The sequence below is a fragment of the Nesoenas mayeri genome, assembly GCF_963082525.1.
Source record: "Nesoenas mayeri genome assembly, chromosome: 2".
NCBI classification, from domain to species: domain Eukaryota; kingdom Metazoa; phylum Chordata; class Aves; order Columbiformes; family Columbidae; genus Nesoenas; species Nesoenas mayeri.
In genome coordinates, this window is record NC_137543.1 from 69,609,011 (window position 1) to 69,629,386 (window position 20,376).

Genomic DNA, 20,376 nt, shown 5'->3' on the forward strand with positions numbered 1-20,376 from the left:
TCTTTGTTACAGAACTAGCACACTACAGTACGCTACTTTGATTTTGTGCATCTTTGACAATACTGACAGTTTTTTCCTTAACAGTTTAATATTGGTCATTGAGCATATAGTTCTTGGATGTAGCAAGAAGACAATTTGATAAACTGTTATATGCTGAAATGTGCTTGAAAGCTTGGGGTGGAGGAAAGTATTTAGCATGGTCTATGATGATAATGGTAATAATGCTGCTGCATAGAGTTGTCATCTTTGTTCTTCTGAGGTTTTAGTTTCCATCTTTTTCTGGGGATGGTAATTAGATGGAGCTAAGGAGTTGGTCTGGAAGCATTAAAAGTGAATGCTGGCAAAATATTCTATATTTCAGCAGGTCAAACCTTTTTCTGTTTAGAAAACAAGAAGTTAAGATCTGTATTTAAGTGTAGTAGTTCATGTCTGGCACAGAGAGTAATGTGCATATGTGGTCTCTCTTAGTCAGCTGTCTGTACACTATGTATTTCAGTAATGTTGGAGAAAAGATGACAAATTCATCAGTAAGAGAATGCCAAATAGTTGAATGAGATGCATCAGATTCCTTGCCCAACTGTGCAGATAACATTGTTTGAGATTGGCTAAGACTAAAAAGCAGTGCTGTCAAGGAAACATTTCAGGCTCAGCATGAAATCATACTATCTAATATTTTATGAAGGGAAACTCACAAAAGGTGATGGAACTTCAAAGGACATTTAAAAAAACAAACAAGAAAACCCCCAAAACACAACAAAAAACCCCATCCCAAATCCCTGTCTTGTATTTCACAGTAATTGATGGTCTAAACCTTTTTTTTTTTTTTTTTTTTAATTATGCTAGTAGGAATTTGTACAAATGAGAACATCACCCATCCTAAAACTTTTCCTTGCTTTGATCTAGTTCCTTAGGAACATACTTGATTCATTGTTTTAAAGACACCAAATAACTATCTTATCTAATTTCTTTTTTTTTTCCCACTCTTCTGCATTGCTCTCATACTCTTCATACTGTTTGCTTTGTTCCAGCCCATCTCATTATGCTTTTATTCATCCAGTACTTGTTTTCATGTCTCGGCTTCTGCTTATTGTACTTAAAGTTCTATACTCTTCAGAGCCTGCACTAATCATTGATTCAATTAGCCTTATCAGTTCTGATTTTTTTAATTTGTTTGACCATTATCTGATCTAATGCTTCTGAAACTTAAGAAAGGGAAGCCCTTTCTTCATAAATGCAATAAGAATCAAGCCAGGAGGTGTTCCCTTTGTGATTTTTCCGCAAGGTTTTGAACTGCTTTCCAGCCAGAGCTCTGCTCTGAAGTTGTGTTACCCTTCTCTTCCAAGCGTGCTGCTGTGCTGCTCTTCGACTGCTTTGTGTTTGCTGGCTCAGGGTGGCAGCCAGCCTCTCGTTGCATTCAGTCCCCAACAAAACTCTTGTACCACTTAATTCTGTCTAGTCTTGCAAAGTATCTTTACTTGGAATGGATTTCTGTTCTTGTTCTTCTGTACTTCAAAAGGGGGACTGTATGCTCCTGCATTAATTTACCCATGTCAAATGTTATATACTTTGCTTAACAATTTCAGTGAAGTTTTGGCTAGATTTGGCCATTTATTTCCATTACATACAAAAACTGAATCTCCACCCCATTTTTGAGAGGGACAAACTTGCTTAGGTGAAATTATGGATTTTATTAACAGTAGGAAAGTGTATATAGCACTGGCCAGAATTTGTACTTTCATTCCAAAGATCAGGTGGGAATTGAGTGCATTCAGCACGTGTAAATATTGATGTCACATTCAGAAAGCTCTTGCAGGCAATCAGACCACTTACATGGTTATAACAAGGTACATTTTGCACTAGGAAAGCAATTAAGATTAAATAAACTAAGCTAAGTATTTTTTATAGAGGCGTAATTTAGGGTATGCAATCTGCAACAGAGGTTATTACCTTTGTTACTGATCACAGGATAAGCTTAAATATTAGAAATCTATATAAAAGCTAAGCTAATAGCTTTTAAAATCAAGTTGTTAATCCACTTTATTCAGTTACTGAGGTAAAATAAGCTTGGCAACATTATTTGAAGAATTTATTTAAAAATAATTTCTCCTTTAAAGCTCTAATTACAGTCAGTTCTTTCCGGTGAAGTGGACTGTTTTGTCATTGATTTGCCATATCATAGAATCATTTTGGTTGAAAGAGACCCTCAAGATCATCGACTCACACCTTAACCTAACACTGTCACTAAACCATGCCCTTGAACATCATATCTACATGTGTTTTAAACACCTCAATGGATGATGATTCAACCACTTCCCTAGGGCAGCCTGTTCCAATGCCTGACAACTCTTGCCATGTAGAAATTTTTCCTGTTATCCAACCTAAACCTTCTGTGGTGCAACTTGAGACCATTTCCTCTTGTCCTATCACTTGTTACTTGGCAAACAAGACCAACCCCCTCCACGCTACAAGCTCCTTTCAGGTAGTTGTAGACAGCGATCAGGTCTCCCCTCAGCCTCCTTTTCTCAAGGCTAAACAGTCCCAGTTCCCTCAGCTGCTCCTCATCAGACTTGTGCTCCAGATCCCTCATGAGCTTTGTGGTCCTTCTCTGAACTCTCTCTGGCACCCCAAAATTTTTCTTGCAATGAGAGGCCCATAACTGAACACAAGATTTGAGGTGCAGCCTCACCAGTGCTGAGTACAGAAAGACAATTGCTTCCCTGGTCCTACTGACCACACTAGTTCTGATACAAGCCAGGATGCTTGCTTTTTGTCAATGGACTTGTCTTAAGCAAAACCAAAACCACAATATTGTGTTTTCAAGGACTCTTTGTTTTGATGCCTTTCCTTTAAAATATATTTCTAGTGTATTGCAGAGTTGTGAGAGAAATGCTGAAGAAAGAAAACATTTATAGTTCTGGACTTCTGTCCTGTTTCTCAGTCCAGCTGTACTGTGGTCATAGCTCTAACCTGATAAGGTGCTGCAGTCAACTCCCTCTTTGCCTTTCCCAGCTCTTCCACATTAAGTTTTGAGAAATTTGCCTGTTGAGAAGCATTACTAATTATCATTGCCATGCAAAAGCGCCTAACGGTGGGGGAGCTATGAGAGGGATGCTGGATCTCAGCACTGTAAGCAAAGCTATCCCCTTTTTTTGTTCCTGTTTCAGTATAAACCAGTAACACTGGCCCAGTGCCTGCATTCCTCTGTAATCGGTTGCCACAGCATGCTAAGATTGCTTTGAGGGAAGTAGATAAATATTCTACCTGCCAACTAGGAATACAAAAGCTGAAATAAGAAAGATTGGGGAATGTCAGATCTACTTGGCAAAATTTGGTGTGTGTGTTTAAGAATACTTGGCATTGTCTTGAGTATTAAGTGATTTGAAACTTAAAAATGAAACTAGTCTCCAAGTTTAAATCTCTGAAAAATAGCAGGAGTTGATATATGGTGGATGGCAGTGATGCATTCTCAAACTAGGAGGTGGTTTAATTCTGTAAATTATGTGAGCCTGGCTGTGCATGGGAGCTTTAACAAGCTGGTATATAAAGGGCTCAAGAGACTTGGATTACTTCAGATAACACTAGGAAGCTTTGTTATAAACACTGATTCGTTGGATAGCTGTGTTAAAAAATGAACAAAAAGCACCTAAGGGGGCTTGAATTGTTTGTGAAGACACTATATGTTAGTATGGAAATTGAAGAAAAAAAAAAAGCACACAAGAAAAAACAAACCAACGCCCCCCAAAAAGCCACAAAAAACAACCAACCAGTAAAACAAAACAGCAAACCCAGAAAACATAAAAATCCCTAAAACAAAACAGCAAAAAAACGCACCCAAAGGAGTACTCCACTGAAGACTAAGCAGCTCTTCACCAAGTCATCTTTCCAAGATCATTCTCTACCCTGCTCCATTTTCCTCCCTGAAACTCCAGTCATGGCTTCTGTGGCTCCTGCTCACTGAGAATGCAGACTGCCTTCCTTCAGCCTCCTGATGTATCTCCTTCAGTATCTCCTGCACTGGCCTCAGCTTCCCAGTATGTTCTCCTTGATGTGGGACTGGGCACCAGCTGTCAGAACAGTGCCAGTTCACATCATTTGTAGGCACTGGAATAGGCAGAATTACCTCTTTGCCAGCACTGTGAATTAAAAGCTCACACAACTGAGACAAATAAGTGTATCACTTTGGTAGCTTCATGGTGGAAGGTTTAGCATGTTGACCCAATATTCTCAGCCACTATTTAGAAAGTTGGCCCAGTATTCTCAGCCACTCTGTGATGGTGGAAGGGTGCTCTGCCTGTCCCGGTCCAGGGAGGTGTTCTGTGCTGCCAGGGGCCCGGCTGTCCAGCCAGCCGACAGCCTGTGGCTGAGCTTGGCACCCGAGCTGCATCGGATACCAACAGAGTGTGGCTGCTTTTTGACTATTTGGGGGCTTAAACGAATTAATTTCTTGAAAGAAAAGACCAAAGGCAGCCTCCACTGTATAGCTGAGGGAAGACACAGGAGCATCTGTTTTAGATGGATCCTTTTCGGAGCAGTTTCTGTGTGGTACAGTACACTGTGGTCACTAGGTGCATGTTAATCTTGTAAGGTGATGAAAAAATTGCCTAACAGAAATTTAAAGAGGTAAATGTTTAGATTTCAGTGGTCTAAAGCATGTACTGTTGAAATGCTGATGGAAAACCAGCACAGATTGTTTGCAAGCTATGAAGTATTCTGCTGTATGTTTACTCTTTTTTTTTCACTGTATGTAGTAATTGCTTTCTTCTTTTAAAATGAGGACACTAGCATGTGTGAGGATTGGAAAAATGGTTAGCTGTTTTGAGTGGCAGTTACTCGTTGTTGTTATTTGTTTTGTTTGCCTAATTTCTTCATGTAGGAATAGGACTTGTGCAAAAACTGTATGCAGTTAGTGCCACTGCAGGTCCTGGCAAACAGTGTGGTCTTGTTAGATAGAAGATAAGAAATATACATGATCCTAGATGTTTTGAAGTCTCTGCAACAATCCAAAAAGAAAAAAAAAAAAGGTGTGCTTTGGTAAGTTTAAAATATAAATTTGTCAGCTAGTTGTAAACGGGGAGGAAGATGAGATGAAGACAGAGAGGAAGGAATAGCAGAAAACTGTTCTTTCCTGAGAGTTGGTTACAAAGTGCAGATGTTCGTAGGTTGGCTTTTCACAGTGTGCATTTGGGTTTTTTCTGAAGACTTACAAAATACCATCTTTGTAAACTTTCTTCCCCTGATATGGCAAATAAACTTCATATGTGAACACCTTCAGATTTGCTTATCTGAATATGTAACAGGAAGTATTTTAATTTCATCATGTTGTTTAGATTCTGGCTCTGAGTTACAAGACTTTTGTGACACATTTTCAAGCTCTTTCCTGTAGGTCAAGAGGTAGAACTTTGTGTAATTCCTTCAAACAAACTAGTTTTGTGACACTTTAGAATCTTCTGAACTTGTGTCATTTTGAACGGTCCTGAAAGGTAAATTCAAAACAACTGTTATGTCTACAATATTTTTTTTCTCTACTTATATTTCAAGGTTGTCAGTTTTAAGTTCCCCCCCCATAACATAATTCCTATTACTATTGTGTCCTTTGCTTTTTTAAAGGAAGAATTGCTGTGGTTAAGTTATTCTACCATCTTATCATTTTCAATAGTATTCTGTGGTTAACTGCATGATTTTCAGTGCTTTGTTGCAGATCCCTTTGGGGAACTTTTGTGGCTGTAAGCTTTATAGCAGAGGAAGTCCTCTGTCATGCCTGAGGGAATGTATTTTAAAAGCTCATGGCAGAACATGGATGATAAAATACATGAAGCATGAATGTATAGAAAACAGTTCCATGAAGTCTGAAGATTTAAGGTCTGAAAGAAAAGTCTGGGAGTAGAAAGACGATTCACAGTAGTTCTAAAAAGTAGTTCATTAACACAGTTTATGGGACAGGCTTTCTTCAAAAAAGAATGTGATCTTGCAGAAAATATGGACTGGTGTTAGTTTGTTTTTTTTCTGCTGCCAGTGATTAAACTTTTTCTTCCCAAGTTTGAATAACACATAGACCTACATTGTTTTGAGAAACAGACTGAGTAATGGCCATCAATGCAAAATACTGGGTAACAGTGGAAAACTTTAATTTGGGTTTGTCTAGTATATGATCAAAAGTTCTGATCTAAATCTAGCATGTCATTAAAAGTTACTTAACCTGTTTAAGTTTGTCAGCTGACTACCATTTGTAGCAGAAAACTTTTGTAATTGGTCTTGGTGGCTGTAGCTTGCCTGATTCTGAGGTTTGTGAAAGCAATAACTGTTTTAGCTAATGTTTGGACAACATTAGAAATCTTGAACAGTAATGATGGGCAAATGTGCAGTTTTGTTTTTGATATTGGGAGACCGTCTGATGTTGGATGTGTGTAAGCTTGCGAAGACATTGCTACTAATGGCTTGCTTTGTTTTATATCTGATTACTTCAAATTACCTCAGACAGCTGGAGATCCCAGCACTTCCAAACTTTTTGCAGTTTTGTTGATTAAATGTGTAGATGAGGTAGACTTTTGCTGAAAACACAAAATTATTCTAAGGTGGGAACTTCACCAGCGCAGGCTTTGCATACTGCTGTGTAGGATGTTCTGAAGTTGTTCCACTTGCTCTTTATTTTCTGTTTGCTTTTCATCCTGTTTTCAAGTGGGCCGTAGATTTCACCATCTTGATCTACTACTCAACTGTGCCACGCAAGAAAGAAACCTCAGTCATGGGTAAATTCAGGGTATTTCTCAGGTCTTGTAACAATATATCACTGAAATTCATGTGGAATTTCCATTTTCTTTAAAGGTGGAGCTAGCTTTCTGTGGCTTTCATATTCTCACAGCCATGATTAAGGTGTTTGTTCTCCTTCCTCTGTTGCAATGGGTGGCACTGTTGCAATGGGTGGCAGTCACTGCTGTTGGCAGCATCATCTGATATATTAAAAGCACATTTAAGCTCTGTTCAGTTCTTTGTAGAAAGTCTTGCTATGGAAGTTGTTAGCACTGTAACAAGCTCTTCAGTTGTTTATTCACAATCTAGTTGCCTAGAACATGCTGCATGCTCTTACAAGTTTTTAAAAAGTATTCTTTGGCCGTTAGTTTGGAGTCATGATCTGCGTTCAATTTGGAGAGGGGAAAAGTAATGTGTTCAAAAAACGCCCTTGGTGAGGGCATTTAGATTCACATCTTGTGTTGAATCCACTACTCTATTGTGCTGCCTACAGGCTGCTTCTTTCCTGCTGTTTAAAAAAACAGCTTAAACCTTTTTTTTTACCCTAAACAAAGGTGATGAAATGTGATTAGAGATTAGTATTGACCTGTGAACTCTGGTGGATAGTGTGACGTTTATGTGGATAATCTCTCTTTTACTCTAAGCTTTTTTTCTGTGTTTTTGAAATCAGTAGAAGTAGCACAGGTAGTTTCTAGACTGCTTCACTAGTATCATGCTATGGATATAGTAAAATAGTAACATTTCCCCTTTAAGAGTGTGTTTTGGACATACCTATTTTAATCCTTAGAGAGCTTTTGCTTGTTTTTCTACATCTTTTCCTCAGTCTGTAATGCAGATAATTAAAAATCTTCTTAATTATCACAACTTCACTTGGCACTAAAATTGACTTGATGGTTCTCATCTGTCATACAATAGTTTAATGAAATACAGCTTATTGCCTGCTAATAGAATATGAGGTATTTTTGTATTTAAATTTTATTATGGTAATTAATTTGATACCTGAGGTTTCAGAATATTTTAGTAGCTTGTCTTTGTAAAATTCAGTGGTGAATGCTTACTTACTTGGTTTTGAAAATTTAAGGCCATAAATTATTTATTATACATAATAAACTAATGACATTATTTGTTAGCCAAATACTGTAGGTGTGAACACAGCTTCATATTTGATTATTTGATTTGACAACATGACAGTTAATTTAAAACAAACAAAACCAAACCAAAATTACCTTCATATACTTAACTCTGTCCTGAACTGTTTATGGGAATTGTTGGTAGCTGGGCACTGCAATTCTAAACTTCCACTTTAACTCATCTTTTCATGTTCTTCTGCTCTTCAGTGCCATTGACATAAGACACTATCAATGAGAGGAATGTGAACTTAGACTTTGAATGTGCAGTTTTTAATTTGAGTTCATGCAACACTGTTTGTAGCCCCCAAAAGGCATTATATAGGAAATAAATTAGTGATAGCTCTTGCATTTTTTGGTGAGATGGTTTTCTTTTGCATTGCGGTGCCGTTTAAAGCTGAGGCAGGCAATAGAGGAAGCTGTAGAGTTCCTGAATTCTTCAGTTGGCTCAGTGCAGGAAATGAAGCAATGAGCTGTTATTGCCCTAAACACACTGGCTTAAGGTGTTATTTTATAAATAGGTTTTTAAAAGTAAACATCATCAATATCTCTTACACAAGTGATTAAAAGCTACTGAAAATGTGAAAGCATTACAAGCATGTCTCATTCTCATCTGTATTATATAGTACTTGAGCAGTATCCGCTGTTACTTCAGTTGCTTTTTCCGCCTATTTGTTTTTCTTCTCTGACTCATTCTGCATGCATTAGTTGGTATCACTGTATTAGTGCTAATCCAGTATCTAAGATCTAACAGTAATGCTTTACACTTTAAGATGACACATTTGATCCTGCCATGACTTAGCTGTGCGGTTTAATTCTATGTGTGTGAAGTAGCATCAGTGAAGTTGCTGTGACCAGATTCACACCTTTAAAGTTTGAAAGGTCATTCATACAATCTGGTTTGATCCTTTGCAAATGTGACTGAAGTATTTTCCTCAGAAGCTGGATTAAAGCTTGTTTAAGAACTTGAGTACTGAAATCGATGGTCAGTATTGTTTTTCTGCCAGCAGGCTCTTCTAGAATTTAATTACCTTTAGGTTATCCAATTTCAAGATTAAGCTTTCAGGTGGCCAGTCTTGCTATTGAACATGTTGATGAGAGGCTGGGGTATTAATAATTCCTTGTTCCCCTACATGTCAAGACTATGACTATGTAAACAATATGACTATTTTGGCCAAATACTCACTGTTAACCTATAGCAGCATCCTGTCATGCTTTATTGATAGCCAGTCTTTATCCTCTTCAGTCTTAACAACATGAACTTTTGTTATGCCTGAGCCTGTGCTCATTTTAAGACTTTGCAGGCAAAAATCTGTAGGTGCAAGTAGTGCAAACCTTTGGAAAAAAGGAAAGGGAAGAAGTATCTCAGAAAAGTTGAAGTAGAGTCTTTGTCTGTAAAACTTCTTTCGAAGTGAATACATATATATATATGTATAATATCTATACAGAAATGACATTTAACAGAGTATTTCTTTTTTTTAAGGATAATTAATTTACTTTGTGTTATTACTCTGTAACTGTAAATGCAGCTCTGCTTTCTGTAACTTAACCAATATTAATGTATAATTAATAGTCTAAAGAGAGTAGAGCCTTTTCTGTTACACCTATACAGCATTTTGAGGACACTGAGTCTGTTATCAAGTCCCTTTCTGCCATCCATCGAGAGACTGGGTGGTCCCTGACAGAAGTGTTGTCCCCAGTCCAGTTGTATGAGTGTACGTACACACCAGGCAGCCGAACTGAATGAAGAGTGGGTGGCTTACTGTGCTGCATGGCTTATCTGCACCAGGTATTTGCAGCTTCTCACGGTGCTTGCATTACCTTTAGTATGTTATTGACTTAGTGGGATCTTGGGAACATGTCAACCAAGATAGTATGTAATGCTAGAATTAAAATTCAGGCTTATTTTCTCTCCCACCCACCTCCTCCAATCTACCTTTGACATTCATGTGTGGTCTTGCTGAATCCAGTGTTCAAAATAGCTGGATTTCTCTTAAAAACACTTTGCAATATGAGTTTACCAGAGATACATTACAATGGAAAGCTAAATGGATTGCAGGGAAGGCTTATGTGCTAATTAGGCACCTAGCTTCTTGTAGTGGTATGGGGATTTTTTCAGTTTCTTCAACTGCATATATTGGATTTTTCTCTTAGAGGCACTGACTACTAAGCAGTAGGTAGGCACCTGATTTCTAGACATAGGAGCAATCTAGTTTGTCTCCTTATTGACTTTTAAAAGTAAAATTTTAAGTTCCCATTTTTTGGAGGTTAGCAAAGGAAGACTATTCAAAATTACTTGTGGTTTGCTTTTTTTTAAATTGAGGATTTTTTTTCCATGTAACTACCTTCATTGAAACTAAAATGATTTCAACTACATTCTAAATAAGCAAATAGAGATATCAATGTGTATACCATCTACCCTGAAGTCTTATTTGTGGATGAACTTCAACGTAAAGAGCTGTTAGATGAAGAAGAGGGACCATATTTTACTATGGAAGATTTTTTCTTTCTTTATTCTGTACTAGTTCTGGTAAATATTGGGCTGGCAATATGTGCAAGAATATATCTTAATATAAGTACTTTCATACCCATTTAAGGTACAACTTTAAAACACCTACAGCTATAACTATTTTTTTTTTACTTAATGGACTCATTTTCTGTAAAGAATGTCTGTATGATCTGTTTTTCTGGAAAACATAAGATGATAACTAGAATGATTGAAACCTTGTTCTTGCAATTTTTTTTATAACAAATATTCTCAGAATGCTTTGCTAGACCTATTCATTATTTATATAACAGGTAAATAATTTTCTTCTGCTAGAATACATTACAAATGTTAGCCACTGGAAACAAATACAAGAAAGCTGAATCTTTATTTTTTTCATGTTGATTTTAATTTTGGGATGAAAAGCTTCCATGATAAAGATATTGCAATCAGTCTTAAGAGTGACAACTGGAAAACGTGCAGCTAATGCTTTAGAGATTACTTGTGTGTCTACACACACACAGACTTTCAACATAAATATTAAACTTTATTCTCATTCTAAGTAAGAAAATGCAGCAAGATTTTATTTTTATTTTTTGTACCTCAATTTGGAGGTATTTTTACATGATAAGCTGTAATGCTTAATTGTCTAAGGCCTTCATGCTTGCTAATATTCATAGTTTAATTGATTTTTTTCAAGTGCTGCGAAGTTTTATCACATCGTTATGCTTCTGGCTTTCAAATTGACTTTCTGTATGATTTATGATCAATATGTCAGGAAAAGCTTGTGGTAAATAACTACAAGGACCAAGTGATAACCTGGACACATTGCTCAAAATGAAGTTTATCTTTTATGAATACTTTGGTTGCTGCTTTAGTAATGCCCCATAATTTGTATAGAAACTTGCAAATATTGTATTGTCGTTAAATACTTCATGGGGTTTTCCTGTAAAATATCAATTGCGTTTTAGCTTAATTGAGGAGACATATAGATTCTCATTGGGATTGTAGAAAAGATGGTGGTTTTCCTCTGCAGAAGGTGAAAACAGAATCTGTTTTTCATGGGTGTTGAGTTAAATTTCGGTCCTCTATTTTGAAAACCTGGCTGGATAATATAACCCTCATTAAGCTGCATTGATAATAATTATGGCCTTGAGGTGTGTAAATAATTCTTAAATACATGGGAGGAATAATCAGAACATATATTACTACAAAAATTTCAGGTTCACTAGTTTTTCAGGTTCACTGAGGTTTTTTTCTGATGATAATTTGGGAGATTATTTTAACTAGCAAATAGGGAAAGCTGATGCATGCTGAAGAGCATTTTTGTTGATTGTCTTAGGGCTATACGTTGATACAAAGACACCTTTAATTTGTTCTACGTCTTTGTTTTCCCATATACTTTATTTTGTGTCTTCTAAATAAAGCAATAAGTAACCATAAAATGTAGCTATTATTGAAAGTACATTTAAGACTTGACCATGTCTTTAGTACTACAGTTTTTCCTTTTCTTGACGGGGTGGTCACTGAATGAAAGTGGGTTAGAAGCACTGTCCTTTCATAAATGACATTCCCACAGATTCTGCAATATTTTCCATTTTCAAGAGCCAAGTTTCAGTCCTGACTCTAAAGAAACTCTGAGAACACTTATAGTGTGGCACTCCCCTTCGAGAAAAAAACATGAGTGCAGCCACTTGCAGGAATAGAAATATCCACACTAACCCAATGGAATGGTGATAAAATGTATGATTTATTAAAAAAGAAAAATCACAGTTATATATGGTATGATTATATATATAGAAGATCCTTGAGTATATACTCAGCAAATCTCCTCTTGATTTAATTCCTTGGTAACGAACACGTTAATGGTAATATACCAAATGGTATACTAAGAATCAGGCCACAAGTTTCTTTACCAACAATTCCTAAGTGAGTTGGAAAGGAACTGGCACAGAAAAGGTCTTTTAAAAAGTCTTCAATAGAAAAGATGAGGAAAACATGTTATTTTTGTTCTGCTTGACTGCAGTGTTACTGTAGGAGAAGGCATGCATAACCAAACTTGTCCAGAAATGTGTTTAATGTACTTGGAAAACATTAACTTCTTTCTATAGCTATATTTGTTGCTTCTGTGAGTTTGATTATGGGATGGAATTCCATGTGCTTGTTTTATACCTTAGGGTGAAAATAACTGTGTTTTGGGGGTGGGTTTGTTTATTTTTTTGTTGTAATTAAAACATAACTCGAGTTTCTGGATTGAAGATGTGTATTGTAGGGAAAGGGGAATATTGTTCAGGTATTCACTTACTGATAATGTTCATATTTGGTCTTATTTACTACTTTGTTTTGTTAGTTAGCCTCCTGCCCAAGGCTACAAAGTGGGAGCTGAATTTGCATGTAATGGCTGGTCCTGGTTGCTCAGGGCTGGAGGTTGATTGCTGGTGTTGAGATCTGGCATATGGTCTTGCCTGAGATCTCAGTGATCCTCTGACTATTCCAGAAGCAGTTGCCAGTGCACTTAATGTGCTTCCATATACCTCTTTATATTGCACAGGCTTGACAAGCCATTTCAGTAATCCGGGCCCATTTAAATACAGCTTTAAGCACAGGTCATATATCACAGAATCTCAGAATGGTTGACATTGGAAGTGACCTCTGGAGATCATCTAGTCCAACTCACCTGCTAAAGCAGGTAGACCTAGAGTAGATTGCATGGGATTGCTCCAGGTGGGAGACTCCGAACTCCCTACAATAATTCCTTGTCCTTCCTAAACTGGTGAGCTGAGAACTGAGACACAGTACTCCAGATGTGGCCTCACTAGGGCGGAGTAGAGGGGTAGGAGAACCTCGCTTGACCTGCTGGTCACACTCTTCTTAATGTACCCCAGGATACCATTGGCCTTCTTGGCCACAAGGGCACATTTTGGAGCAAAAGTAGTAGATCAGGTGCTAATAACTCAGCTGCTCACCTCTCTTCTGTTCTCCTGCCCTTGCCCTTTAGACTAGGTATTTGCAAAGTTGTTTCCTTACAGACTTAGTGGGAATTTGGCATGTTAAGCTGGGACATATAAAATTACTTAGTCTGGTGCCTATGGTGTGACACTTATTAAACAGCTTCCTCGGGAGCTTACTGGCTGCAGGGTAGTGTTGAAGGCCATGCAGGTGGGAAGCAGAGAATCTGGCTTTCTCTGCTCAGAACTTCCAGCTGGTGGTGGTTTTCTGGGACTTGAGGTGGCCATTTGAGCTCTAGTTGACTAATGGCTGTGGTGTCCGAACACTCAGCCCTTTATCCCAGCCTTGGCAGAGTTTCCATTGTCAGCTGGCTCTGTCAAGGGCAGCCCCAGCTGGGGCTCTTTGCACACGGTAAACACGAACTGTGACTGTGTTACTGGTTTGATTTTACATAAAATTGTAAAAATCAATGGATTTCAAGTTTTTATTTGTGAACTTGAAGCTAACTGATCATACTAACAGATTTCAAGTTCTTGTGATGGGTTTCTGAGTTACTATTTCGGTTGGGTCATCCAGCATGTAACCTGAAGGTATTAAAACAAATGTAACTGTGAAGAAGTAGCATTAAAAAAACAACCATGACTTTAGTCTGAAACTAAGCACCTCTCAGATTGTATAATGAATGTCAGTATGTAAGTAAATGTTACTGTTAATTCTTGGATAGCTTCTATGGATGCTGGGAAACAGACCATTAATGGGCCTGTGGTGTAGAAAAGAGCAGGTCTGACTTGCTGGAGGACATGTGGAAGTTCAGCGACAACAATGCATAATGTACAATCTCTTTGATAGCATTCACAATTTTCATTTTTATTATTCCATAGTCAGTTAAATAAAAATAATCAGTTTGTTTTCTTCAGGTTTTTTTTTTCACAGTCATAATAGAGGGCTTTTTTTGTTGATTTGGTTTTCTTTCGTTTTTTTGTTTGATTGTTTCTGGATAGCAAACACACGTATAAATGTTATTGATGCTGTTTTATTGGTTTCTGTATTTGAAGCTTGAACAGGTGAGTAGCAAGAACTAGCTATAATGCTCTGCTGGAAAGTGATTAGGATTAGCCATCAAAATTACTGCAAGGTCTCTAAGCATGGCTTGACCTGCATCATACTCGGCACTAGGAATTCAGGGGCTGAACATGATTCTTTTGATTTCTCCGAGAAGATCTGGAGGCGAGTGCTGGAGACTCCTGTGATCATTGTTCTCTGCTGAAGCCTGACCAAGGTAGAAGAGAAGTAGAATGTACTTAGAAAAAGTGAATAGCGCAAGTGTAAGATAGGAAACATTGGGGGCGTCAGGTGAGAAAGGTTGAGGAATGTGAGCAGAAGGGTCAAATGGCATCTTCCCAAGAGTAGAGAAGTCTGTAAGTTCCAGAAGCACTGGGCGTTGCAATGCAGACTGAGACCCGAAGGCCAGAGCATGACAGACTGCCAAAGCTTTGAATCTGGCTACCGAAAGCTGTCCCACAGCAAAGAATAACGTTCTCCTTTTACCAATCAGTGTACTAGTGTGTAGAGAGCTATTTCTGCAAGTGAAATTTTTTTTTTGACCTCTGAGGGTGGAAAGGGTAGAAAAGACTGCAGTATAATTCAATTAGTCAACTGGCTTTCTGGTAAAAGATAAAACAGTGCTGAATAAACAGTTTAAAATTCAGCTGCTTGGAAAATTAGAGAATGTGAGAATGAAGGTTTCACATCCAGTTGTAGTCTGTCCTCACCTTTTTATATGTCCTTCATAATTAGATAACTGCATGTTTTCTTTAGCAATAACCATTGCTGAATAAGAAAGCTCATTTTCTGGATAAAATATTAACTTGCTATAATTAACTGCAGAGTGTATATCAAGAACAATTTCAAAGCAATAGGCATGTATAGTATTTTAACTGGAAATACTGTTCAGAATTCACCTAAAGATCACCTCTGAGTTTTTTCCCCTCCTTTAAAAACAAAAGAAAACAGAAAAAACTAACCCCTAAACTCACACCTTTGGGAAAGAATGGAAGGAAAATACTGCTGATCTCCTAGGAAAAAATGCAATGTGATGGCTAAATAAATAAGTCTTGACAACTTACATAACGTTTTGATTTCAGAAAATATACAGTAGCAGACTGTCAATGGGCTGACCAAAAAAACAGAACATGTGCGAGAGTACTTGTTGAATGCTTTTGTGTGTCTGACTTCTGAATTTTCTGTGAGAAGGGAATTGCTTTAGCTGCTTCTATGTATAGATTATGCATCGTTAAACAAGGATGGATCCCTACACTGTTTTGGCTTTGGTGCTCTATACAGTCTTATGGCTCGTCATGCATTTCAAATTTGCTTTTTGTAGTGATGTGTGAATAGATACAATGTTTCAGAATTTTTAAGTTATTTTAATCTAAATTGTTCCGTTTCTTTAGCTGCTGAAAAGAAAAGTCAGCCTATGTTTTAAGGCAGATACATAAGTAAGAGGAGATTGCAAAATAATCCTGATGTTGATCCTGTCTAGCTTGGACAGCTGTCTGGGAAACACTTCTATTATGCAAGTCTCTTTGTAGTTAGCCTCTAATAAGTGAGGTATGATTTGGTAATTGGTATGGTAATTAACCTGGAAAACTACCCTTTGCTTCGCTTGCCAACTGGCTTTATATGATGTGTTGTTAATTGGTAAACTGATCCAGTGAAGGGAGGCTTGAAGTGTTTACAGGCTTGACTGTATTTAATTCAACTCTTATTTCAATGAATGGCTTTTTCTGTTTGATGGGATTTTTTATTTTTTTTTTTTTCTATTTGTGAAAACTCATTTTCAGAGTTTTGGTGTTCATGAAGGTTTTTCCAAAAGAGAAAAAAAGCTCCAACAAAACAACTTTTTGGGGGGAGGGATGTTCTTCTCAGATATAAATTTCTCACTTCGGGAATTTATGTATGCTAGACTGTAAAATATTGACATGCTTTTAATGTTAATCCCGGTTGGCTTACATATGATGCTTATGTGCATATATATATATATTTCTGAAACAAAATACTCTTTGACATAACGCAATCTGCTTTAACTCAAGACTCTTGTCAGTTGAGAGTAAACAGAATTGTTTTATTGTAGTGAAACCTGTGTGGTAAATGTAGATATATGTAGGAAATTTATGAGGGTGAGGGATTTACTAGTTACAGTTGACAAAAACTTGTCTTGACACTGCCTTCCTGTTTTACAGTAGGTGTTTTAGTTTTTTACTGATTTAAATTAAGAGAATGTCCCATGCCTAATCTAAGTATATATTGTGCAGAGGTTTCTCTTAAACTGGGTACATTTAGAACATGGAAGCCCCTCTATGTATACACTGATGTTCTGGTTTACAGTTTGCTAATTTTACAACTTGTTCTTTTATATGAGAAGCATTTGTTACTGTAGGTATTTGAGGTGTAACGAGGCCTTCATGGTGTTGTGGATTTCTCTGAAAAAAATGAAGATGAAACACAGTGAATTATAAGAACTGTTATTAAACCTATTTTTTGTTTTATAGGTTATTCAGCAATAGTTATGAACTCCCGTTTACGAGCCTTAGGTGGGAGGATAAATAACATACGAGCATCAGAACTACCAAAAGAGAAAACCCGATCAGAGATAATCTGTAACGTCCACTTTTTGGATGGCTCAGTACAAAGCTTCAAAGTCAATGTAAGTTTGGAAAACTGCTTTTTCCTAAAAACATAAAAATTTGTTTACACGCTGAAGATCAATTGTGGGACCCTGAGGCATGGGATTTCCAAAAACTGTTGACGATATAGCTTTGCTGTTTACAAATTGCAAAATTACTGGTTATGAAATGTATTTATAAAGTGCTATTTTAATTTTCTTTAAAGTCAACCAACTGAAACGTCATAAAATCATGGCATGCAATTTGTATCTGGAAAAAGGTCTTCTGTATGATATGGAAACCATGAAGAAACAGATATAGTGACGGTTACCAGCTATGCATAAGTAATTAATTTTTAAAGGGCACTCCCAAACTTCGATGTGCTCTTCCCTTTCTCCTATCGAAGTACTGGAAGTACTAAAAGGAGAAGACCTTGTAGATTCCTGTAGTGATGTCAGTACATATTTTCTGAAATGCAAAGATTATGTAAATAGTGAAGGCATCATGGCTTAGTAGGACAGTTTGTTCAGTCTTTCGTACTTCAGTGTAGTCTCTAACTAGGAGCGGGGAGGGAAAGGGGATTAATGGGGGGCTTGTACTCTACATTTGCACTGTATTTTATTTTGTTAATATTTTGGTTTATAACCTTCAGTACTGATTAAAAAAGTATTAGTCCATTTTTAAATGAAAACAAAGGAAATACTTTCAGTCAATTTTCAGTAGAATTATCTGACCATGCAGAAAAACTGTGGATGAATTTAAGTATAATTGTGTGAGTTTATGTATATGATACTTGCTTTATCCAATTTACCCTAATTGAGAAGCAGCATTTTGCTGAGGAAGCTGTGTTGTTGGATATCTTTGACCAGGGCCCTTTGAAAGCAATCACAAGACTGATGTGGCCCCTGGTGAAAATGAGTTTGACACCCCTGCCCTATAGGATTGCCTTCTCTGTCAGTGAGCTAGCATAATTGCCCTCCCCTCCCCCACAAGGACCTTTGACAAACGAGGAATTTAAAACCTTTTGAAATCCATGCAGAGTGGTATATTCTCCTTTGTAAACAAGCATTTACACAGCTTTAGATTTAGTGCTTGACCTGAAGTCCAGTACTGTACGGGTGAACCTTGTGCTTCACATTTCATCCCTTAAGCAGTGAGTGCAATAGGATAGATGGGAGCTGTTTTGAAACTCCAGACCCAGCTGATTTCTCTCCCTGCCTTCAGCATATCCCCAGCGTAACCCTGCTGCCTCCAGCTGGGAATCAGAAGGGCGTCCTTTACTGCAGCTGTGATGCTTAACTGCTGTAGGGGTGATGCAGGACCCATTATTGCTTTACTGAAAAGAAATGGTGAGCATGGCTACCCCACCATGTAATGGGCTAACACAAGGAAGAAGTTTACCAGAAGATTTCTGTTCTTTGACTACTGAGCTTTCATACCAGTACTTAGGGAGCCTGTGCTTATCTGCCAGGATGGCCCTTCCTGATTATCTAACCTTGACGACTACCTAGGAACAGGCTTTGCCTCTCTCTGGTTGTGTCACAAGGTCAAGTTCTCAAAAGGGTTTGAAGTCAGCTGTGGAAAGTTTGCGTCCAAGTTCTACTTACGTTAAAAGAAAAATTCAGCTTACTGAAGTTTATGCCCGAATGTGTGTGTTTTTATTTTAATTGCCAGCATCATTTGGTTTTATGTCTGGAGCGAAGACTAACTCAGGTCTGTGGTCAGTCTGGGAATCAGCTAGGCATGGATTAAGGGAAAATAAGTTTTGATCTCAGCACATTTTCTGCACTAGTGAAATCTTTCTATGTTTCTGTAGAGAAACTTTTTCATATCAAGACAATGATTTATAGATCTGATTTTGCTTGATGCTTTATTCATTTCTAGATGCCAGATCAATTGATACTTGTATTTTTAAGACATTCAGTGTAATGTGAATGCATGACATGATTATCTGTATGACAAATAAACAGAAACATATTCAATAATGTAATAATGCTTTATTAAAATGAAGGTGTTTTCTGAAGTGACTAGACATAAGTGCAAGATATGTATTCAGAAGACATACCATGTCTTTTAATCTGTTGTAAATACATTTTCTAATGTTTTGCTTTCTCATTTTTTACTGTTATTGCTGAAATCTGTTCAATTTTTGCTCCTGTCTGAGTTTGGAGAACTGAAACGAACAGGATCACCTCTTTTAAAGCAAAGTGTGTAGCATTTTCTCTTTAAAAGAACTGTATTATATCTGTGGAAAATTAAGATTGGGAATTTTTCAGTGTTGCATGTTTGTAGGCTAGTGGTTCCTCGTTATGATTTATGAAAGCTCTAAGTTTGTATGTATGGCTAATATTCATGAATGCATAAGTATGCTTTATGTTCATAGAGAGGATTATACTTTTCTGCCACGAATAGCAGAAAGTGAATGGGAAAAAGCAGAAAACAAAGCTTGGCCTTCTTCCATGTAATAGCATAAATGGAATTGAAGAGCCTTTTTGTTCCAACACGAACAAACTGGAAAATAGTGAGCATCGCTTTGTCATGTAGCAGCTATCTGAACACAGAATTCCTACTGTGAGAGGATTTCTTTCTTTCAAAGGCATAGGGGCATTAAAGAAGGAAATAAAGTGCCAAAAAAACCCGACAAGGATAAGAAAGCGCTTGAGAGAATCTCACTTTGAGTTTAAGCAAATAGATATCCCTAAGTCATAATTTCTAATATTTTTGGCACTGCACAGATGCTAAAAAGTGAATGTGAAATAAATTAAAATTTAATACAAAGATAGTAGGTTAAATAGTCTAATCTTACAACCTATTCACATACTGAATAGAAAAATTCATGTATTCTGAAATTTTGAACTTGTAGTAAGTGACATCTTTAGAGTGATGGCAGAACATTAATGCTATCACCAAATACTGAACCTTTTAGGGAACAGGGAGAGGAGATATGGTTTTCTTTTAATTCTGTAGCAACAGGATCTCTATAAAGCCCACACAGTTGATTTCCATCAAACTTTGTTAGCAAATTGCATGGGCTCATGAAACTTTCCCATTGGTAGCTGTAGGTCTCTATCATTCTGCTAGATGGTACTTCCTTTTCCCAGTGGTTGTATCTGTAGCACTGTGAATGAAAACTGATCATCCTAAGACTGGGCAAAGGAAGAAGGAAGGTGGATTTTGCTTATGGAAATAATCTGAGGGACTTTTTATCTACTGAGAAACCAGAAGTCAGCTGCTTAGTTTGATTCCTGTGAATTTGTTCTTATTAAGCACTTTTCCCGAAGAATATCAGTACTCTGAACAAATGTAGAAAAAGATTTAATTTCAGGAAAACAATGCCATTTTTCTCCTGCATTTTTGGATTTGGTAGAGTAGTGACGTGTTAGCCTTTTATGTTCATTGCTTT

The 20,376-nt window shown here is 37.2% G+C and overlaps 1 protein-coding gene across 2 annotated transcripts in view; it reads left to right on the top strand.

Annotated features, from left to right (window-relative positions):
• PTPN3 (protein tyrosine phosphatase non-receptor type 3) overlaps positions 1–20,376 on the top strand; it is a gene marked incomplete at both ends in the record, with an annotated part of 168,030 nt that overhangs the window by 56,419 nt on the left and 91,235 nt on the right. For both annotated transcript variants that reach the window (XM_080339540.1, XM_080339541.1), the window contains one exon: positions 16,860–17,014. In XM_080339540.1, the coding sequence (XP_080195666.1) occupies positions 16,860–17,014 (155 nt within the window). The remainder of the gene's footprint in view (positions 1–16,859; positions 17,015–20,376) is intronic.